The 23,747-nt window shown below is 46.4% G+C and overlaps 1 protein-coding gene and 1 long non-coding RNA gene across 22 annotated transcripts in view; one reads left to right on the top strand and one right to left on the bottom strand.

Moving 5' to 3' along the window:
• Positions 1–3,002, top strand: part of SVIL (supervillin) — a 133,001-nt gene extending 129,999 nt beyond the window's left edge. For all 21 annotated transcript variants that reach the window (XM_052693781.1, XM_052693783.1, XM_052693780.1 and 18 more), the window contains 3 exons: positions 852–973; positions 1,790–1,945; positions 2,064–3,002. In XM_052693781.1, the coding sequence (XP_052549741.1) occupies positions 852–973; positions 1,790–1,945; positions 2,064–2,150 (365 nt within the window). In that variant the 3' untranslated portion in view covers positions 2,151–3,002. The remainder of the gene's footprint in view (positions 1–851; positions 974–1,789; positions 1,946–2,063) is intronic.
• Positions 3,003–3,061: 59 nt separating this feature from the next.
• LOC128085856 (uncharacterized) lies at positions 3,062–8,275 on the bottom strand. The gene is made up of 3 exons (XR_008209130.1): positions 8,159–8,275; positions 5,159–5,912; positions 3,062–4,861 (listed from the first exon to the last, which is right to left on the bottom strand). It is a non-coding gene; the product is annotated as an uncharacterized LOC128085856 (long non-coding RNA).
• Between the last annotated feature and the right edge of the window lie 15,472 nt (positions 8,276–23,747).

The raw sequence follows: 23,747 nt of genomic DNA, 5'->3' as shown, positions 1-23,747 counted from the left end.
TGTGTTTTAACCCAACTAAAGAGAAGGTACAATACTTTTCAGACTATTAGGAGGAGATAGCTCCTCCCAGCCCCGACTGCCTGTCTGCCTCTTTCCAAGGACATTTGAGTTTATTGGTGCTTTTGAATCTTTGTGGTATGAATTCATTCAAGCAACAGGGCCTTTATTCAGTTGTTCTTGGTGTAATGACTTCAACCCTTTCTCTTACATGGCATCACTCGTAGACAGAGCTTATTGCCATATATAGTGTTCTCTCACATGTTTTATACAAATTTAAACATCAGCAGAATTTGCCACCTAGCTATTGCAGTACTTCTCTTTAACTTGCAGATCCTGTTCCTTTGAATTTGTTGTGACAAAATGACTATGTCAAATGTCAGGATCCCAAGTTAAGGACAGTTTACACATTCTCACATAGCCTTTCAAGCTTCCTCGGTACTTGCTGATGGTAGGACACTTCTGGGCATACGAGGTTTTTTTTTACCTGAATTTGGCTGATTTCAGATCATCACATTCTGCTAAAGCTATCCTCACTTTTTTTTTTTTTTTTTTTTTGTAAGATAAGATGTACACTGAATTAGGAAGTAACTGTAAAGTTTTCATCAGTGTACATGCTTTAATCTTTGTGGTCAGATACAGTAAAAAGCACATGTCAAAACACCAAAAACAAACAAACAAAAACAACTCCACTTTAGAAGATGCCATGCTATGTGTAAAAGAAATCATGATGAAATGCATTCCTAATGCCTCAAATTACTTAACTATCTACAGCATAGTTCTTTTTGGCAGATGATACCAGGAAATATGGTACCACTTTTAATTTCTCTTTTTTGTGTTTTGGCTGTTTTTAGGAAAAAATGTAAAGAAGCCCCCAAAGTCCTATCTCATTCATGCTGGCCTAGAGCCTCTGACCTTCACTAATATGTTCCCAAGTTGGGAACACAGGGAAGACATTGCAGAGATCACAGAAATGGTAAATACTTTCACAGTGTGCACTGTTTGCTATTGCTAGTAATTATCTCGTGTTGCCAGTAACATTGCTATTTTGTGATGTCATGCCCCAAAACCCCATGAGTGAGTCTATTAAAGTGTGGTTTAAGAGTCTGCACAGGAAAAAAAAAAAAGAAACAACAAAGCCAAATTTTGACTGTGAGTGTGGCTATCAGAGGCATTCCCAGTTCTTTTTCATGCAACTTCTCATGCTGTTTTTTGCTAAAAACAGAACTGGAGTGAAGTGCTGTCTGAATTGTTCTGTAGAAACAGTTGTTAGCATTTAGCAGAACAACTGTTTCAACTTTGGGAAACAGGCAGCAACCTTCAGCTCTGGTCAATCCTCCACATGGAAGGAGCTGGGGAGAGACAAGCTCCACAAAGAGCTCCAGTATGAACTTCCCCACCTGGGAAGCACCATCCCAGCTGAATTTACTTGACTCTTTTAAAAGCCTTCAGTGAAGGGGAATTTCGAGGCAAATCACATTTGCTTCTCTGTAAATCTTCTGCAGCAATCCAAAGAGGAAACTGCTGGATTCATGATTTTAAACACACAAGTTGACCTTAAGCTGAGATTCTTAAAGTGCAGGAATTCCTTCTGCAAAGTGCAGACATTATTGTGGCTGTGAAATGGTTGTAGGCAAAGGCTGGTAGGCAATGTGCAGACCTACAGGTCCAGCTCTGTGCTCTGCGAGCCAGGCAGCATAGGTTGATCCCACGCTGTCCTCAGAGTGACACAAGCAGCTGATGGATTCAGCACTGTGATCCTGAGCTGAGCGTTTTCTTTTTCTCCCCCTAGGATGCTGATGTTTCTAATCAGATAATCCTTGTAGAAGATGTGCTGGCCAAGCTGTGTAAAACTGTGTATCCCCTAGCTGATCTCTTAGCCAGGCCTTTACCTGAGGGAGTTGATCCTCTGAAGCTTGAAATTTATCTTTCGGATGAGGACTTTGAGGTAAGGAGAGAATGGGTACAATAATACTCTGTGTGTTTCTGTCCAACCTTGCTGTTAAGTCATCTGATGGTTTTGCTGCGTGGCTTATTAGGGGTGTATCCTTTTGTTTTCCATGCAGGTTGCATTAGAGATGACAAGAGAAGAGTACAACGCACTGCCATCATGGAAACAGGTTAATCTGAAAAAGGCAAAAGGACTTTTTTAAGCTGTATCTATTGGATTGAGCACCAAAGGGAAGTCCGTTATCACTTTCTGTGCCCTTTAGCAAATCTGTGCTCCACATTTACAAAATAGAGATAATCCGAAATTATTAGTGACTACCTATCTGGAGGTGTGTAATATTTTAAAAGGCCAAGAGAACTCTTTGGAAGTGGAATTCAAATTTGACTTTGAAGGTTATGTTTAAGCTCAGCTCTCCTATGCACTTAAACAGTAGTTTCTTGAGCTACTGCTGTAGCTGTCCTTTGGCTATCTCCAATACTTGCCATTTTTGTTTTTGAAGAAGTTCTCTTTGTAAAGTGTTATTTTGTTAGTTTGTGGATTACAAAGAATTTATATTTATATAAACACATAGAACAAGTATGTATTTAACAATGCAATATATATTCACTTTCAAGACTTCAATGTCAGAACTACAGAACAGTAGCTGGATGGCAGTTGCTTGTACTGAATTAGCTAAACCACCAATATGTATCTCCTGCGCATTCTGAAAAGTTTCTCTTTGCAATAGGCAATGAATTGTTCTCAGTGCTGCTTCAGGTGCTAAACTGAACAAAGCGTTTGTATTTATAGCATGGATTTCTTGAGAAACTATGCGAATCAACCTTTATACTTTAATATCCAAAAATGTATAGTGCCTTGTTTTTTGTGTACAGTTTATATACAAAAAAAGATTGGTCTGCATTTTGAAGATGGCTCAGAATGGTCTCCTCTGTTACTTTTATAATAGTAGAAATAAAAACATCTCAGTTTCTAATACTTGTTGTAAACATGTAAACATGTCTTTTGTGATATAAGAACTGAAAGTAAAAGCTTCCGAATAAACTCTTAGCAATGCTCTGACTTGTCATTATTTTGTACTGTAAACTGTACAAATTCATTGGAATCTCCCATAATGTGGTATCTTATCAAAATATTTTAACCTTACAAATCTGCAGATGTTGTACAGTTATCATTGGAGAAGCAGAGAATGTAGAAGAAAAACATTGTATAAGATAAAATTAGTTTGTATGACACTTCCATGCTGCATGTTGGAACCATCACACAATTCCTGTATCCTTCTGGTTGTGGTTTTATACATGAAACCAAAATTATTATACTGATTTTCAACCTCTGAAAACCTTTTCAACCTTTGTGCAATTGGGAGTAAAACTTGAACTGAAAAAAAGAGTATGGCATTGTGTCCATTCTTTCCATAAGCACCAGAGTCAAAATCACTTTCATTCGGCTACTTAGGAACCTGAATAGAGTAACTAGGGGAAAAAAGGATCATAACTTGAGATGTTTTACAAGCACCTGTGTACAATCAATGAATATACAGATGTTATAGTAAACCAAAGAGCTTGGCTACGTAGTTACGGAGTTCTAAACAATCCGCCATAAGTGGAAATCTGACTCAGAGTTTTTGTTTTCCTGTTCAACCAGGTGTGTTACTTCAGAGGTGTAGCTATTATCTATAGAAATACTGTAGACCTGACCTATCAGGGAATGTAAACTTGGTCTTTTCCCTGTTAATACAGTAAGTACCCATTCCAGTTTTTCAATACCATCTTTTAATAGCTGATTTTCACTTTCCAAGGTGTCAAGGTGCTCTTATCTCAGCTTGATTTAAGGCATTTAACAGTGGCTATGCCACTGTGGAGGCAGCTAACTGCCTTTCTTTTGTAGTTAGGATGTCTCTGTCTAATCCTTGAAAGTATTCCATCACACAGAAGAGAAATATTGCCCACAGAACACAGGGGGACCCCATTTCTCAACAATGGTAGCTAATTAGTAATAAGTAGAACCCAGAAACTCTGGGATCTCTCCAGGGATCGTTTTATCTAAAGGAGTGATGTTCTCCCCTGACCCATTTATAGAAATTCCACAGAAAGGACACGGTATAAAGTATATTCGGCATGCCTGCCTCGCCAAGTGTACAATCAATGAATGTACAGATGTTACAGTATATCAAAGAGCTTGGCCACATAGTTATCACACCAAAGCAGAAAAGATAGGACACTCACCTGTATCCTGAGCTCACTTATGAAGCTCCATCTCCAGAAGAGATCCTTCCCCACTGGCAGTCAGCTCTTCAATGGATCTAAGAGAGGTGCAGCCAGGCTCCACTCCTTCCAGCAGCACAGGAGAATTGCCTTCACCTGTGCTCCCATGGCTGACTCAGTGCTTGCCTCAGGTGATCAGTCAGAGGTTCAGGCCATGATTCAGCAATTCCCATACACTCCACCCCTTCACAGCATGAACAAATGATCAGGTTGAGCTTTTCCTAATACAGAGATCCGCTATATCGCAACACTTACACCATTTCCACCCCAACGCATGTTGGTACAATTCAAGATGAGTGATGATCAGTGGATGTCCATATTCTTCTGTAGGCCAGTGCTCGATGATGTAACTGGAGGCACGCGGTCATGAGGTGCAGGTCCGTGCTATGTTCCATCAGTCCCATGCAGACCATCACCAGGTGTTGCACGTGATCTGACAGCAACACTGGAGTGCTTGATGGCATTTTGTTCCTTCTGGTGATCCTGAAGGCTCACAGACTCACAGGGAGTAATACAGATGTGTCAGAGGTACCAGGAGGGGAAGGTCTGCTCTCCAGATACAGGCTGTATTTCTATCCAGGGTCAACACTTCTGCTTGTACTGGGGCACATCCTGGCTGCCTGTACCACACCTTCTGGCCAGATGTCTGTGGCTCCATAACGATATCAGGCACCAAAGGAGGTGTCCTGATCTGCCACAGGGACATGATGGGGGTCCCTTTAGCAATGAAGATTGGAGTGTTGACCACAATATCAGTAGGCCACGTACCCGTTACTGGAGGGACTACTGAGCCTCCCACCTCCAACAATCTCCCCCAAGGTGCAAGTAGGCCACACTGCTTGGGTCCTACCTGCACCTTCCAAGGCCATTTTATTCTATGGGTGCCTGGATCTAAGTTCTCAGGGGCAAGGAGCAGAAGATTATTTTCATAACCAATCTGGGGTCTTACCTGATGATCAGTGCCCGTAACTTGGATCCCAAGCAGGGTAGCCCATGTTGTCTGCAACATTCTCAGGGCACTGAGTCTGCCGTCTTGAGGTCTTTCATTCAGGTCCTGCAAGGTTTCATAAAGTCTTTTCATCCACCCCTGCAGGGACTGGGAGTCTGTCTTCAGGGCAGCCTTAAGAGTGCTGTTATAACATTCAATGAGGCCTGCCCCCGTTGGATTATACGGCAGGTGGAATCACCATTCAAAATTATTTTCTTTTGCTCAGGGTTGTATTGTTGCACCAGTAAAATGAACCCCTTGGTCACTCTCAATGACTTGAGCTGTCCTGTAGGCAGACATCAGTTTAGTGAGTGCCTTGATGGTATATGCCTGGTTTGCTTTCAGCACTGTATAGGCCTGCAGCAGTCCACTTGCAGTGTCGACGCAGGTCAGGGTGTATCTCACCCCCTCAGACCAAGGAAGGGCCTAATGTAATCGACCTGCCATCACTGGAGAGGATTGTGTCCTCTAGCAAGATGGGCTGTTGTTTCGGGCAACGATCTTGGTCTCTCTTAGAGCAAGCATCGCAATCCTGGATGATGTCAGGTAGCTGTATGGGCAGTCCCCATGCTTTAGCAGCTGCCCACACTGTCTTTTGTTCTGCATGCTGTAGCTTCTGATGTAACCAACGGGCGATGTTCTCAGATGGTAAATTCTCAATCCATCGAACTTGGGCCAGCATGTCGGCTTCGTTATTTCCCAGTGACTGTAAGGGCTGATAACAAGAAACACAGTAGACATATACAGTCCTGTGTTGGACAGTACTCCATATATCTAACCACATGTCCTTGCCCCACGTCAGCCAGGCACGAAGAGGAGGAATAATTCCATGCACCAGTACAGGTTGGGGGATGACCTGCTGGAGGGGAGCCCTGCGGAAAGGGACCTGGGTGTCCTGGTGGATGACAGGTCGGCCATGAGCCAGCAGTGTGCCCTTGTGGCCAAAAAGGCCAATGGCTTACTGGGGTGCATTAAAAAGAGCGTGTCCAGCAGGTCGAAGAAGGTGATCCTCCCCCTCTACTCTGCCCTGGTAAGACCTCATCTGGAGCACTGTGTCCAGTTCTGGGCTCCCCAGTACAAAAAAGACAAGGATCTCTTGGAAAGAGTCCAACAGAGGGCCACGAAGATGGTGAAGGGCCTGGAGCATCTCTCCTATGAAGAAAGGCTGAGTGATCTGGGTCTGTTCAGCCTTGAGAAAAGGAGACTGAGAGGGGACCTGATCCAGGTCTATAAATATCTAAGGTGTGGGGGGCAGAATGGCGAGGCCGGACTGTTTTCAGTGGTGAGTGGAGACAGGACAAGGGGAAACGGCTGGAAACTGCAGCATAGGAAGTTCTGCACAAATGTGCACAAGAACTTCTTTACAGTGAGGTGACGGAGCACTGGAACAGGCTGCCCAGGGAGGTGGTGGAGTCTCCTTCTCTGGAGATGTTCAAGACCTGCCTGGATGCCGACCTGTGCGACCTGCTGTAGGGAACCTGCTTTGGCAGGGGGGTTGGACTCGATGATCTCTGGAGGTCCCTTCCAACCCCTACAATTCTGTGATTCTGTGAAGAGCCCGTTCCTGGGTGGCCCACTGTGCAATTCAAAGAGTGAGCCTCCGGTACACAGCCCAACTATCTGTGCAGACGTTCAGGATACCATCACCAGATTCCTTGGTTAGAACCATCCACACCGCTCGCAGTTCTGCCCATTGGCTGCTCTGACCATCCCCCAGATCAGCTACTAACTGGGCAGACTGTTGAATCACAGCCTTCAAGGCCACCAGGGGGTTTAACATGGAAACCAAGGTCCCATACAGGTGAGAAGGGGCCTACTGTAAGATTAAATCTCACATACCTGCTGAAAACTTTACCATATCTGGGCTTTCAAATGAGTTCTCATATATTGCTTTTCTTATGCCCAGTTCACAAATATAATTTTGAAGATCCTCCATGGAGGACCATAATCCTGTGTTTAATGGGATATCTGATTTGTTCAACCAAACCATGCAGTATGCTACCATTAACCAGTCTATAATTGAATGGTTCTCATTGTTATACTGAACAGCAGCATACAGCCTGTGCCTGAGGGCAGGGTGTACTGTCACAGTGGCCAATTCTGATACTTCTGGCCCATTAACTGTGACGCTTTCGGCCCCTGAATCCCATAATCTAAGTAACCACACTCTCTTTTGGCCTCTGCCAAAATCACAGCACCATATCTATTAGTTCTGTTGGTATATTTGGCCTAGCCATTACGTTTAAATGCTTTTGGGCAGGGGGCACCTCCTGTATATCTTGTACTTTCTTTGTCTTTTGGGTTATAACAGGACTGAGTTCCAAGGAATCCACCATAAGTGGAAATCTGACTCAGAGTTTTTGTTTTCCTGTTCAACCAGGTGTGTTACTTCAGAGGTGTAGCTATTATCTATAGAAATACTGTAGACCTGACCTATCAGGGAATGTAAACTTGGTCTTTTCCCTGTTAATACAGTAAGTACCCATTCCAGTTTTTCAATACCATCTTTTAATAGCTGATTTTCACTTTCCAAGGTGTCAAGGTGCTCTTATCTCAGCTTGATTTAAGGCATTTAACAGTGGCTATGCCACTGTGGAGGCAGCTAACTGCCTTTCTTTGGTAGTTAGGATGTCTCTGTCTAATCCTTGAAAGTATTCCATCACACAGAAGAGAAATATTGCCCACAGAACACAGGGGGACCCCATTTCTCAACAATGGTAGCTAATTAGTAATAAGTAGAACCCAGAAACTCTGGGATCTCTCCAGGGATCGTTTTATCTAAAGGAGTGATGTTCTCCCCTGACCCATTTATAGAAATTCCACAGAAAGGACACGGTATAAAGTATATTTGGCATGCCTGCCTCGCCAAGTGTACAATCAATGAATGTACAGATGTTACAGTATATCAAAGAGCTTGGCCACATAGTTATCACACCAAAGCAGAAAAGATAGGACACTCACCTGTATCCTGAGCTCACTTATGAAACTGCAGCAGAGGGAAATCTCCAGAAGAGCTCCTTCCCCATTGGCATTCAGCTCTTAAATGGGCCTCAGGAGAGGTGCAGCCAGGCTCCACCCTTCCAGCAGCACAGGAGAATTGCCTTCACCTGTGCTCCCATGGCTGACTCAGGGCTCACCTCAGGTGATCAATCAGAGGTTCGGGCCATGATTCAGCTGTTCCCATACAACCTGGCATTTCTGTAACAAAAGTCTTGAAATTCACAAATAGTGTTCAGCTGCTGTGTGACATTGCAGGTGGATTTTCAGAACTGGTTGGATTTTTTTATGAAAGTTTCTGTCAAGAACTAAAAAGCACTAACCTAATAAAAGGAGAGCAAAGATATTCAGAGCCAGGGTCCTTCCTAATAGCATTTAAATGTCTGCCAGATCCTCAGAAGTCCTCAGCTATGTCTTCTGGATGGGATGCACGCTTAGCTTGAACATACAGGGCTTTATAGCAACATGATTATTGTTTAAGCTTTGTTTCCAAAGTCATTGCTGAATTCCTGGCATTACCTAAGTACTTTTGCACTTATGTATTTTCCTCTTTCACCTTCTCTCTTCTCTGATGATAAAATTAAGCAGGAATCAAGTTTTGTTTATTCATGTTCAGTCTATGCTGTGGGGCTGGCAGGTTCCTCTGTTTTGATTTTCTCTAACAGCTGATTTGCATCGCATGATTGACCTTGTTCTTCCCTCTGTCAGGGCAGCATCATTTGCTTTTGTTTTTTGAAAACACTATCAGCCCTCCAAGTGCCACTGAAGGGCAGCATCCACCTTTGAAGCCTTTAGAAACTCAGCTAAAAGAGGAGGCAAGCAGGAACAGAGACCTGCAGGCAGAGAAATGTAATTCATTGGTGCCAGCTTTTGGAATTTCCACAGTGCTTACACGATTTGGTATCTTACAGCCCACTTTCTGAAACTGGGACAGAACCCAACTTCCTTTCGTGCTTTGTTCCTAACTTTGTATAGGAAAGCTTCAAAAGCAACTTGAAGGTGTGGAAAGAATGCAAATGTTTGTATTGTCCTTCATATCCCTGTTATTTATCAACATAGCTTTCCTGAAAGGTGAAGCTGACAATGGGAAGTTAGGCAGTGTGAGGCCTTGGACAGAACGGTTGGGTTATACTTTAACTTTTTGCTAGCATTCCTCTTCAGTGCAGGGATGCTATTTATGGCTAGAAATTGGAAAAGGCCATTAACATCTTCTTGAACAGTTTTTACAGCCCTGCATAGGAAATAGGGCTGAAATAGGGTTAGTCTGAGTGTGGGGGAGGAAGGGAGTCCGTTTGTTTGTTTGCTTAATGCCGTTTGCTCGTTTCAAATAAGCTCCCAAAAACACAATGTCTAGGTTGAGTTGAAAGGCCAAGTACCTGGGATTCTGTGTTTGGAAAAAGCCAAAAGCAGTACTCTGAACACGACCATCTGCATTTTCCATTGGTCTGCCTCACAGCTTCCAGGCCTTGAGCCAGGATTCAGAGTCTTATCTCCTATGGTTTAAAACTCCTCAGTCCTGACACTTAAAAATATTTTCTTTGATTACACAAACATTCCTGCATGTGTAAAGGTTTGTTAGCAGTGAAATGGGCTGGACATTTGACATGTGATACGCAAAAACTGCAAATAAAATGGAAAAAATTGCATACTCATAGTACTCAGCCAGAAGAGGAGGAGGGGAAAAAAAAACTACTCATCTTTACCATTTGAGGGATCTGTGGTTGATTCTGTGAATCCAAGAAGTTGCCATGGGTAAATGAACATTTTTAACCTTCTCTTTGAGATCAAATATGGAGATAAAGGAGCTTGGAGTGCAGTTCTTGAATGACTAGTTGGTTTTCCCTCCTCTGTTCTCATATTTACATGCCCTGTTATGTTGATGCTGGTTTTGTGTTCACAGAATCATAGAATATCCCAAGTTGGAAGGGACCCATGAGGATCACTGAGTCCAGCTCCTGGCTCTATACAGCACCACTCAAAATCCAAACCCAATGTCTGAGAGTGCTGTCCAGACACTCCTTGAACTCTGGAACTCAGGGCTGTGCCCACTGCCCTGGGCAGCCTGTTCCATGCCCACTGTCCTCTGGTGAAGAACTTCTCCCCAACCCCTTCCTGACCCTTCCCTCAAGCAGCTCCATGCCATTCATTTTGTGCGGTTTGTTTGTGTGATACCTGTAGGAGTGTGCAGCCAAGTGGCAGCATTACCTCAGCCTGCAGCTGGCAGCCCTGCCTGTGGGACGACAGCCCTTGTCCATGCTCCTCTGCAAAAGAGAGAGCCCCATGCACTGTGTGCACATCATCATCCTTCCTGCCGCTGGGTGGCTTTGCCTTGGGCCATCAGTGCAGCCATGCAGGCATACAACAGGCTGCCTAGAGAAGCTGTGGATGCCCCAACCCTGGAGGTGCTCAAAGACAGGTAGGAAGGGCTCTGAGCAGGCTAATCTGCTGAGTGGCAGCTCTGCTCACAACTGGATGGGCTTTAATGTCCCTTCTAAGCCAAACCATTCCATGATCTACATTTTCACACTCCACCCAGGAGGTGAAGCCCAGAGGGTGAAGATGGCCCTGTTCTGTTTCTAAAGCCACAGTTTTCATGGAGCACAGCCCCACAACCAGAAGTTCATATACAGTCATGCCTCACAGAGCAGTTTCTCTCAGCAGGACCCCGGATTGCAGCTGATGTAAAGCTTTGTAACTCTTCTGTGCCACTTGTTAGTCTGCAGTAGGAACCTATTTCCACAGTAAGGACCGGCTGGGGATGAATTTCTTACATCCCATTGCTAAAAGACACAATATTTATACAGCAATAACAGATCTGCTATCTTTTCTCTCCTCACAGTTAGCAAGAAAGGGAACCTGAGGGCTACCCAGCCTGGCTGCCCACACCAGGGCTGCAAAACATCATCTGAACAACCCCACACTTCTATTTTCTCCTCTTCCAGGATCCATCCTTGGGATCAACCACTGTGTCCATGAGCCAGGGACAAGTCCTAGACAAATGCATTGCTGGGGGAGCAAGGGGAGAGAGAAGGAAGCAGCCTGTAACATCCCCACTGTCCACCCTGCTCACTGATACCCAGTGCTTTAACTCAGATCCGAAGCTGTTCAGCTCAATTTCGTACTCACTGAGTAGTTGCATTCATGCAGCCCTGCAGCCCCCCGCTCCCAGGCTGTGCTAATAAGCGTATTATTTTCAGGGGCAATCAATGAGCCACTTGTGCTGCGATAGCAGCACTCATATCTAATCCCTCTAATTTAGATATTTACTCTGCAAACTGGTGGCTGTTTACTCCTGTAGTTATTAATTGCCTTTACGTGGGCAATGAGCACGCAGCAGCCTTGGGACGCTAGGATGCCCCAGCAATGGCAGCACTGCGAAGGACGGCTCCCACTGTGTGTGCTGCACCTAACGCTGCCATGGAAGTGGTAACACTTCAAGAGCCTCTGTTCTCATGGACAGCATCGTTCTTTCTGCACTTTGAATTGCTTGTAACTTACAACCTTTTATTCCTTTACTTCTATGGTTTTATTGAACTTCAGTCATTCATGCAAGCAGTCACCAAGCAAAATCTAATAAAAAACTAGTTCTAACGCTGTTCCTAACTCCAGTCAGTACCTCCGTTTCACGGAAGCCTTATCACTTGGATGCACAGTTGTGGTTCTTTTCCATTCTGGAACCTGCATGCCGGTACCTCAGCGCACAGAGCAGCGCAGCGCTTGTTTCCTGACCCCAAGTTCGACAGCCCAGGAAGGACTGGGATGCCTTAGGAGCAAAGCTGCGCTACACCACAGGAACAAAACCCGGCCAATCAGCACGCTCACCGAAGGAAAACTAACAGAAACAGCCCCAGGCTTTGACCTTATCCAGAAGCCGCTCGTTCACACAATTTCCAGCACACCAGACTTAACTTTTGCAACGGTTTTGGTTTTGGTAGAGCTCCGCCAGCCCGCGGTGCCCGGCGGGAGCACAGGAGTGCTGTGCAGCAGCGGGCACGGACCGCGGGCGTGAGGCACAGACGGACCGGCCGACGTTCCACCAGAGCTGCCGAAATCGGGAGCAAACTTCGCGCAGCCGCAGTCCGAACCACAGAAGCACGAACACGGCCGGCCCGCGCCCCGGGCAGCGCCTAACGCGCGCGACAAGCGGCCGTCAAAGCCCGGGATCCTGAGCCCGGGCCGCGGCGAGGAGGCAGGGAAGCCCGCGGGCCGCTGCCGTGGAGCCCCGCCGCCGGCAGGTGGCACCTCCGCCCCGCCCACCCCCGGCCGGAGGCGACAGGGCGGCTATGGGGCCCGGCGCTGCGCGGGGCGGGCGGCCCTGTGCAGCCGGGGGCGGGCGAGCAGCGCACAGCCTTTATTTGTAAGCGCTTGAGGTGCAGAGTTCATGGCTTCCTACTGTGCGGTGGGAAACGTGTCGGAAAGGACTAAAGGAAGCAACAAGCAGCAGTGCTTTGCCCCGCTGCTCTAGTGGCGGTGTGCTTTCATCGCGTTCCACAACATCTGCAACTTCTGAGATAGCTTTTAGTACGCAAGAGGGGACGGGGAGGTCTGTGACATCAGGGGATAAGGGAATGTCAGCATCTCCAGTGCTGTGTTCAGTTTGGGGCCCCTCACTACAAGAGAGACATTGAGGCCCTGCAGCATGTCCACAGAAGGGCAACGAAGCTGTGAGGGTTGTGGAGCACAAGGCTTATGGGGAGCAGCTGATGGAGCTGGAATTGTTCAGTTTAAGGTCTTTTCCAACCTTAATGATTCTGTGGTGAGTCTAGGACAAGAGAACTGGGAGAATGAAGGCAGAATGAGAGTCCCCAGTTCAAGCAATGCTGGTGATGCCCAGCCCACCACACCCAGCCCCTTATGTCAGAGCATCAGCCCCTTAGGTAGGCACACACTGGGGCAGCTCCTGTGCCCCAGAGCTCTTCCTATGGAGGCAATGAGGCATAGCAAAGGAATCCCCAGAGACCTGAAAGCTGGAAGTGGTTTTGTGTAAGGGAGGGCAGAAGCGTGGCACATCAGAGGCAATGGGAATGGGCAAGGAGGGTAGGATGCGTCTGCCTGAGGTGGGAGCACTGGAAATGGGTGATTATTGGCAATTTGCTCGTTCCTGAGACAAAGATCCAAGTGGATGACCAAAACCAGGTTTGGATCTTCTTGTCTCTCACTTGCTATGACTTATTTATAGGGTTTATTACTGTGTAAATAGATGTGGGAGAGAAGTGGGCCTTGCACATTTAATCTGAAGCCAGCAGTGGCTATAAGTGCACGTTCTTACCACCAGCAGCCCAGAGCTTGCACAGAGGGCTGTTAACAATGTGAGGTGTGGCCCGGTGCTGCATAGACATGGCAGCGTGGCCATGATGGCAAGACTGATGCAGTTGCTGCCACCTGAGCTAATAAGCTCCAGGTTGTTAGCTTGGGCAGTGCGCTGCACTGACATCAGGGGCTTGTGCTGGCTCCCAGCCCACCAGCATGGATGCCTCTGGCTGTTTTTCCTGGGTAAGCACAGATTCAGGGGCCAGGGTAACTACTTTGTTCAGACTGCCTTCCTCGCTTTCTGTAGTACTTCGGAAAGATGAAATAGTTCCTCAGCTTTTGTCTTGCCTCTTGCCTACAGAGGAGAAGACGACCAGGAAGAGGTAAGCTAAGGGAGAGCATGGGACCAGCTACAAGCAGCTTTTCACTGCCTTTCCACTCTTACTTTTGTCTGTTTTCAGACTTCAGATTTGCAGAGATGCTTTGCATGTGAGTCCACCTCAAATCTCTATACTGGGGCTGGGAACAGGCATTGGATCGGACCTGTAGTCAGCAGAGATCCACTCATTGCCACTGCTTGATTCTAGGATTTTGAATTATCTCATCCATAAAGAAGCAGGACAATCAGGTGAATTGTACCCAAATGATTTTTCTCTCTCACCACTGGCTGTAAAGAGGCTCAGCGTACATGACACCATTATGGAGGTCTGAGTGAAGAGAGGGCAATCCCACTGCTGAAGTCCGCAGGTACTGAAGTTTTCTCAGGGCTTTGCAAGGTCTACCTCAAACCCCTGCCATTGGATCAGGGCCCCTCAGCTCTATCTGAAGCTATACAGGAGCTCAGCATACTCCTTCTCTCCTTGGAAGGACTCAGAATGCTCCACTAATGAGTTCTGCACTGAGCGCACCAGCCTTGGCTCCTCTCATGATGAAGCAGAGCTGGTGGAGACAGCATTAATGTGCCTTTACCCAGTAACGCTATAGTATGTAGTGCAGAGACTTTGCTTTCCAGGTTATCTTCCTGACCATCTGATGATGGCCATCTGCTGACCATTGTACCCCACATGCTGGGGGAGCAGGAAGGGGAGAGCTGAGGGACCGGGTTAATGCATAGGGAGCTCAAGCGTGCAACTCCTCTGTGCGTTGTCCAGGCCCCAGGGCTGGGCTCACACCACACTCTGTGGAGCTGGCCCTGCTTGTCAGACAGCTGGGTGCTGGGAACCTTCCCCAGATTAGGTCAGACTTAGTTTCCAAGATCATTTGCAGTCTAGTGAAATGTAAGCCATTTCCTGCTAAAGAGATGGTTGTCTAAAGGCTCAAGGCACGGAAATTAATAACGTGCACTGCGTGTCGGCAGACACGATGCCTCAGTTGTTGAGTGGGAAAAAGCCCCGGGGAAGTGAGAGCTGCAATGATGAAAGGCCATGAGCAGCTGCTGAAAATGTTTGTGAACCAAGAGTAACTCTACATAAAGAACTAAAAATTAAAGCCTGGTTTGATTAAATGGATTCGAGAAGGTCAGCCACCTCCTGGAGAGCAGGAGGTGCGAGACGACCCAGGCTGTTTCTGAAGAGGGAAGATGTGCAACAGCTTGCTGGCCAAAGCACTGTGCTCCTGCTCCCGAGGCAGGCTGCAGGCACCCAGGGCCAACTTCCATCTCCCTTCAGTCATGGTGCTCTTTGGCAGTACCAGCGTCCCTCTGCCTGCTCTTTGTCCCCCACACCAGAACACACACCCATGCACAAGCAGTGTATGATCGTGGGTGTGTTCGAGTAGTTCCAAAACTGTTGAAATTTGGTCACCTTCACAAAAGTAATTTCAAAGGTGGTGAACGTTTCTGCTCTCAGTTAAATCACACCCAAAGGTCCGAATCTTTAGGTAGTGGGATTGCCAACAACACTAGTGGAAACTACGAGTACTTAACATCTGAAAAACAGAGCACCTTCACTTTTGTGTCTGACCTGAAAGAACTGCCTGGAAATACTGCCTGATCATCTCCCCTGAGGATCAGTGCACCTCGCAGGGAGCCTGGAACCTTTGTCCTGCATACCACACTTTGTCCTGACAGCTCCTGCCTGAGCAACAGAGGGCTGTAAGGGAAGGGGCGTTTGTTAACACACAGTGTGTCAGTGTGCCTGGAGAGGTGGGATATTGTGGACTGGGTGACCTCTTTGCAAAGTGGCTTTCAGAGTTCCTGGGTCACATCCGGGCTCCTATCACCTTTCTCTCTAGTTTGGGCTAAATGGTCTAAAGCAAAGGAAGGGAGATATAGCCATACAGGGGGAAACTGGAAAGATTGGAAATAGAAGCAGGAGATAGCAAAATAAGATTGTGCCTGGGAAAACTGAGGTTAATACTGTTGGGGGAAATAATCCAAACCGCTGCTAGTTGATTGGACAGGGAAACCTGGAAAGCAGACTGCTGGCTGGCAGGTGTGTTGGTTAGCGTCCCTGCTGCAGTGCAAGGCAAGGCACTGTGATTTGGGGCTGCATGCAGAGGTGTCACATCGCAGGTGGAGATGTGCATAGGGCTGCACCAGAGCCACACCTGTGCTGATGTGAGCATTTCTGTGCACCTCTGGCCTGGGGTGATGCAGGTGGAGTGGAGACTGTTCAGAGAACACCACCACAAACCAGAGGTAGGAGGGAATGGCTTGGTGAGAGAAGGCTGAAGTAGTTCTGCACAAATAATATGTCCAAATGATGAGTAAGGGAAGAGGATGTGATAGCCCTCCACAAGTATTTGGAAGCTCTGAACACCAAGGGTGGCTCATTTAGGATAAGATTAGATGTAATTGAGTGAATTTATGGGCAGGAAAAATGTGTTATATGTGAGGACACAATGTTCTGAATGGTACCGGAAGATACTAGTGTTTCCCAAAGTAGTGTGGAAATCTCCTTGGCATATACAGAACTGCTCTGGGTGTAAAAAGAATGTTCATCATTACCTGGAATTCTCCCTGCAGTCAGCTTGTACCATGAAGGAGGGTTTTGCTGGGTACAGCCAGGAGGACATGGCAAGGGGCAGCTGGCTACAGTCTGCTATCACCTGCAGTACTGGCAGTGTCCCAGCAGTGGCAAGGTGGTTTCATCCTACTGCATTCTTCCTGGAAATGAAACTCAAATCTGGGTGATAGCAGCAAAATATTTCTCCTGTCCTACGGCAGTTGATTGCCCTCTGGGAAGTGAGGAGATGAAGGGAAGCAGTTTTAGAGAGACGGGATATGCATATATGCTGCTCTGTTAAGAGGAGCATCCTACAGGGCTGTCAGCCTAGCTAGAGCTGTACTGCCAGTGGTGTCTTACATTGTACAGTGGCAGATAAGCTATGGACAACAAGATAGGGAAGGGAATGGAAGGGGAAGGGAGGGGAGGGAAGATTTACTTCACCTTACTGATGACAAGGTGGCTCATGAGAGGACATAGAGCCCTTCATCTCTCACTTGAATTGCTGCAGGCAAGGTGAAGCCCCATCTTCTGCATTCCAACACCTATCTTGGATGCTCTGAGTCACCCTTTGGGTGTCACTTGTGGTTCCATGGCCATACAGACAACTCAGGTACTCAACTTCAGGTGCTCTGAGTTGTACTGCAGTGTGACCATCTAACATACATAGTACAAACATTCCCTGTAATCTTTATTTATTTTCTGAAAGAAGCCCGTGGCCAGGCACTATATTATTTAGGTGCAGCAAATATTTTGGTTAGAAAAAAAGTGGTGAGATGATCAAACAAATCTAGAAATTTTCCAGTGTATGGAGTATCTGTCAGTCTACTACGGTGTGGCCAAGCTGTAATTCCTGGGATTGCAGCTCCCACAGCCACCAGGGAAGGGTCACCCCTCTTCCACCACTAACTTTTCCTCATGGCACAGCTGAGCAAGGCACAGTGTTTCAACTCATGTTTTATTCAGTCCCATTGCAAGTGAGGCTTTTAAAGGCATTTCAAGGGAAAGATTCTAGACTTGGATCCAATCCTATCACTGCTGATGTCTCTCTCAACTTCAGTTGGTATAAAAGAGGCAAAAAAGGTGTTATTTTCTATCTTTTCCTCTCCCATTCCCTGAAATCTGTCATCAATAGAGACCAGGATAGTCAGTGCTGCAAATCCTGCACATTGGCTCATTAAAATGTCAGACTCACCACTGCAGACTCAGTGCGCTCATTCCTACTGACAGCAATGGTCAGTGGGAGCTGGGGAAGTAGAAAAAATCCCACAACATTCTTTATGGTGCGATTAGATATCAGAGTAACTTTAAATTACATTAAAATCCGCTCATGTCATTAAGCAGAGCTTTCAGGCTGTCCTGTCCAACATACACATGCAAACATTTCTGTAAGCTCTCCCTTCTTGTGTAACTCAGGAAGTAGACGTGTGTTTGACACAGCCCTGCATGGTGACACCGGGTTTCAAAGTGTTTGTGTCGCTGCTGATCTGCAGTGCGCGGGGAAAATGGATATTTCTGCTGTGTTTCCAGCTTCCCTAGCGCAGCACCAACAAACCGCTTAATAAATACCGAGTAAAGTGAGAAATAAATCATTCTGAGGGAAGCTGGAGGTGCTCTGAGAGCTGAGCACAAAGCTGTCACTCTGCTTCTCATGGAATCATTGAATGGTTTGGGTTGGAAGAGACCCTTAAGGTCATCTAGTTCCAACCCTCTGCTATAGGCAGGGACACTTCCTTCTAGACCAGGTTGCTCACAGCCCCATCCAACCTGACCTTGAATGCTTCCAGGGAGGTGGCATTCACAACCTCACTGAGCAACCTGTTTCTTTCTGATATCTAGTCTAAATCTACCTTCTCCCAGTTTAAAGCCCCTTGTCCTGTCACTACAGGACCTTATAAAAAGTCCCTCCCCAGGGAAAAGCTCTTCCCTTATTTATTTTCAGCCTACAGAATGTAGTCAGCATCTACTACAAACTCTGCTTTTCCACTTGCAGCTGGGCTCCTTGTACTTCCAAACCTTAGCTAACCTATTAGTGTGTAAACAAGCTTCTACACGCAGAAATAGTGCAGTACCTGAAAATAAGCACTGACATTTCAGTTTGGAAAGCTGACCAATTGCTGTCACCTTACTCACATTTACGAGGATGCTCATGCTCTCAGATGAAGGCACAGTTTCCCATATGTGGGACTTTTCTGTCCCCAGATATATCTAATAATGTTTCCAGTTTAACTCTGGATATATCTTTAATGAAGACTGTCTCACTTCTATTAAACTGATACAAAGGAAGCTCATTAAGCATAATCAAAAGGTTCCTCAGGTAATAAATTATCATTTTATTTTGCATGAAAGTGCAAATGATTCTCAGTATTGTTAAACACCTCATATGTGAACCACTCTTTCACAATATGACCAGGGAATTTTTTCCCTGAAGCGAGAAGCGAAGGGAGCAGCAGTGGCTGCCATCCAAGCTCGGGCACACTGCGCTGGGGATGGCCCCCAGGAGAGGTGGTGGCCTGGGCAGCACTGTCCCATGCAGCCATCAGGCACTGCTGAGTACTCAGGGGGCCAGCACACACCATTTAATTATCATGTTAAATAGAATTATAGAATTGCTTTGGTTGGAAAAGACCGTAAACATCATCGAGTCTCACTACAACCTATCCATACTACCCTAACTCTAACAACCCTCTTCTACATCATGTCCCTGAGCACCACATCCAAACAGTTTTTAAACACATCCATGGCTGGTGACTCAACCTCCTCCCTGGGAAGCCTATTCCCAGCCATGGAGGAAGCTCAGGCTGGTACCCAGGAATGCCTGTCCTGCCTTCCCCATCCAGGCTGCAGGCACATCTCACTGCGACTTTGCAGTGCTTTGGCCTAAGCTGACATGACAGATCTGGCGTATTTCCTCTTGCACGTGAAAAATGGCATAACAGCAGTAATACCAATATTATTACATATATTTTTAATTTGAACTTCACACCCAATTTTTACCTAAAATACGCATTTTGAAATGTATCATCCATTGTAGCCCAGCTTTCCTCATTGACAACGACTGCAGTTTTGGGAAGAGTGACCTGATACTGTGCTTTCCAGGCAGTGCCCACCACTGCCGAGCTCTGACTCAGTGGTACCAGTGTGCCACTGTGCCAGCTGCACCTCCAGTAATGCCACACGCACCCCAAACACCCACATCTGCTTGTGAGGTTTGCAGCTTAAGTGATTTCTCAGATACGCAAAGCAACACTCTCTACCTGGAATCTTGCTTGGAAAATGTTTGACATTTCTATAGCAGGCATTTACTCAGGAAAAAATTATCCAGAGAAAATAAGGCCTGTGCTGCCCAGCCAGCTCCTACGCAGCTTGCAAGCAATTCCTGCTCGTCTCCATTCTGTGAGCCAGGGGTTCCTGCGGGAAGGATTCCTCTGCTGCCCACAGGCTGCTTGCTCCCCCAAAGAGCTCTGCTTCAGTGTTCTTAATCTGGCACGGTCTGTGCGCTTTTTTCTTGACAGCTTGCTAGCTGAGGATCAGCAAAGCTGGGTTTTTTTTTATTATTTAACTTATAATTTCTCAGTAACGTAACAGATCTTGTAAGAGGATTTCCATTTTCACTTGAATATGAAAATCCCCAGCAGACAGTCCATACTTCCCACACGTTAAGCAGGCCTTTTGAAAGCCAGCTCTATTTTAAAGTATCTCATCTTTTTGCAATTTTTAATTTTTTTTAGTAGATTTGTGTACATACGGTGGGGTTGGGCCATATCATCACATAAAGACTTGAATAAAATCAAATTCAGATTAATACATGTCAGCATGAAGATGCAATCTCCTGTGGCTGGTTACCAGCACCAGGATTGCTACTGGTGGCAGTACTGGTGGGTTGGGGTGGGTTGGGGTCTGCTGTATCCTAACTGGTATGCAAAAGGGTGTGCACAGGATTGGGGTGAAGGCTCGGAGTAGCCTGGTGCTGGCAGCAGAGGCACTTAGCTTGGGAAAGGGAAGACCAGGGGGGAAAGCAGACGCATAGCACTGGTCACAGCTGGGACACCGGGTTGTGACACCCTGTGCTGTGTGAAGAGGGTGAGCCCAGCAGCTACAGAATGCATCCTCTGTAAAGAGGGAAAGAGGAACAAGAGGATTTGCAGATAACTGCCAAACACTCGGGTGAGGACAGGAGGGCAGAGCTGGTGTTCGTAGCAGTGTCTTTTCCTTCTTAGAACGCAGAAATGCTGGAAGCTGCCTAGGAGGTGAGGGATTGTTAGGAGGCTAAAGATACCTGGCTGCTTCTCTCCCAGCTAACACCATAATGTACAGAGGCATCCCCCTCTGGCATGTGTGTTGTAGTCATACATACCTACACCAAGACAGGAGGGAGGCAGCACCGTGGCTGTCCATAGCCACGTACTGACCAGGGCTATCTGAGCCCCCGGCTCTACCTTCAGACCAAATGTAGCCTCAGGCAGCAGGAGCTGATGGCACAGCATGGCCCAAACATGTATTTCTTCCTTGAAAACCACAGAATGGGGAATTTGGCTGCTGCTATCTGGGATATAATTAATCCGCCCTATCTTACACTTTTAATTACATCTCCACTCAAGTATCCAAGTCTTTCACAACCCCAACACTTTTAAGATGAAGAGAAAATACTACAGCTGTGGTGTTATAGGGAGAGGGAATGCAGCATGGAGACTGAGTAAACAGGGCAAATGGCAGAAATCTTGTATAATGGCTGAGAACAGAGCCCAGACGTACCAAGGGCTTGTGCTTTAAATACAACACTAGGATTCTTCTCACTCGTGATGCCAGTATAATGGTATTTCCTCTCCTGGAATGGTGTGTTTGGCTCTGGCCAGCATCTCTCCCTCTCTGGAAAGTCAGGGGGAGAGAATGAGAAGGAAAAAAGGCCAGAGAAGTGCAGTCCAAACAAATGTTGTTGAGCAGAGTATCTCTGTACAAGGCACGGGGCGGCTGTGGGGCTGCAAGGTGCCTGCAAGGGGCTGGGCTCAGGAGATGGGGTCAGCTCACACTCTGCTCTACTGCCCTGCAATGACACCTTAGTATCGCTGGGCTTCTCTGCCAAGTGAAAGTGTTGCAGGGTGCAGGGTGAACGTCTGCCAGAGGTGGGTGTCCTACACATGTGCCCTGGGGAGGGACTGAGGTTGCTGTCTCTGCCATGAGGGGGAAGCATGCATGAAGGCAGTTGTGGAACAACAGATGCGGCACAGTGAATATGGCATAATAGACATGGCATGACAGACTTACCACTTGGCCCCCCTTCAGCACTGTGTACAGCAGTTCTGGCAGAGGCAAGCCCTCAGTCAAGAAAACCAAGGCTCAGCTTTATAAACTCTGAAGGCTCTGAAACGTGGTAGTGATGCAAATGCAAAGTGTTCTTTTTTCAAGCCTTTATTTTTCCAGCATGATCTGTCTCAAGTAACCCATGCACTTCACTGTGCAATTGTGAAACAATATTTACACAAAAGAAAGTCTAGAAAAATAGACAAGAAAATAGGTTAATGGGACCAAAACTGCCTTCTTAGTTTCTTAGCAAAACACTTCCCAGATGGGTGATAAAATAAAAAATCTTTATCAGAGCTTTTGACACTATGTAATTACATAATGGATCTCCTCCAGTTTACATTTGCAAATCACTGAAAACAGCAACTTATTTAACAAAAATTCTTGGTTTATAGAAAGCCATGTGGCTCAGTGTCAGAGATGCAGGCCTCCATGGAGATGTGCTGTGGACATTAATGAGGCCAAGTTCCCCAGATCCATACAGCCAGCAACCCAGAGGGCTACAGACACTTCAGCCCAACCAGGTGCTGCTGTGCTTTCAGCACTGTCGCCCACTCAGGCCTGTGCCTGTCCTGCCAGCCTGCTGAGTTGCTGTACTGTGACAGAGACAGAAAGTTCTCCAAAAGTGTGTATCCGAAGGAGTGGCTCCCTAATACAGATGGGGAAATGCAATTGCCCAATTTCCAGCCTTTTTCTAGAGAGTCCTTCAGTGTTCCTGTGGTAAGCAGCAGCTCTGAGCTGTGGGCATCTGCTTCTGTACTTGGAGATGGGGGAAACCAGCAGAGCCCACAGCATCAAAGCCCAGGGATGCTTCAGCCCTTTCATCCCACACATCACCTATCCCAAAGGCATCCTCTCCTCAGCCACATTTCCTTTACCACCTCTGGAGGCCAAGGTGACCCTGCCATCCTTTGGCTTGTTACCTTTGTCTCCACAAAATTTCCCTCCAGGCATACACAGCGGATTGGGCAATTTATTGTCCGTAAAGCTGGGGTCCCTCTGTGAGAAAGCATCTTTTCCCACATCTGCAGGTCTTGCAATCACTTTGAAATCTGAGATACACTTATGGTTGGCTCCATTGCTTTCTGCATATGTTAGCATTAGTGGCTGTGGGATTTCCATGCAACTTGAGACGGAGTTGCTTTGGTGACCACATTTGTGACCTGCCTGAACCCTGTCACTGAGGGTCCTTTGGCAGCGTCCAGCCCCCACTCTTAGTTTGCAAAGCTCTCTCCTCTTGTGCTCAATAGGAACTTCCTGTGAACATTTGCCAATTTCTCTAAAAATCTTCTACTATGATGGCTACAAAAAGCTTTCTAAACACCAGTGTTTGGTATTAATGAAGCTGATTGTGTCCCACGGTCCCTTGGCCCTGGGCCTGTACTGTACACTGCCTTTGCAAGACCAGCATCATGTCTGTCCTCTGCACTGCACCTGGAGGGGATGGTCCAATATGAGCCATACTGTGTAAGACTGCAATTAAAGAAGTGAGCAAGTGCTCAGAGCAGTGCTGGGGAAGGTACTTACTGGAGCACTGGTAGGAGAAATCAAGAAATTCCTTTAAAAAGTAAGTTATTCCCAATATCTTCCTTCATTCAGACCAGACTATCAGGACCTGTGCTGACTGGTCTGACTGCCTTTACCTTCATCACAACCTGCTTCTTCACTGACTCCTCAGCTCTGACACTCTTCACTTCAAGTGCCCGCAGACACAAATCAACTGGAAATAAAAGTTAATTTGCAACATCAAAAACAGTCACATTTGGAAACAGCCTAATTTCCTGACACTCAAAAGCACATCACATTATAATTTATCAACCATCACATTTTTAATGATGTCAGACATTTGTCATAAAATCACCGTTAGATTGGTATCTAATGGCTTCTAATAAATGTCAAAATGAACTTGCAGATGCCTATTTGAAATATATTAGGAGCCATTAAACAGCAGTTAAAAGGAAGTTTCACAAATAACATTTTATATTTGGTATGTCACAGAGCCACACCAGGAAGGGACAATGACATTTTGAGGAACCTTTAAAGTACTCCCTCGTTTC

Source organism: Tympanuchus pallidicinctus, unplaced genomic scaffold (genome assembly GCF_026119805.1).
Source record: "Tympanuchus pallidicinctus isolate F22 unplaced genomic scaffold, pur_lepc_1.0 scaffold3, whole genome shotgun sequence".
NCBI classification, from domain to species: Eukaryota; Metazoa; Chordata; class Aves; order Galliformes; family Phasianidae; genus Tympanuchus; species Tympanuchus pallidicinctus.
This window is presented reverse-complemented; position numbering and strand designations above follow the sequence as displayed.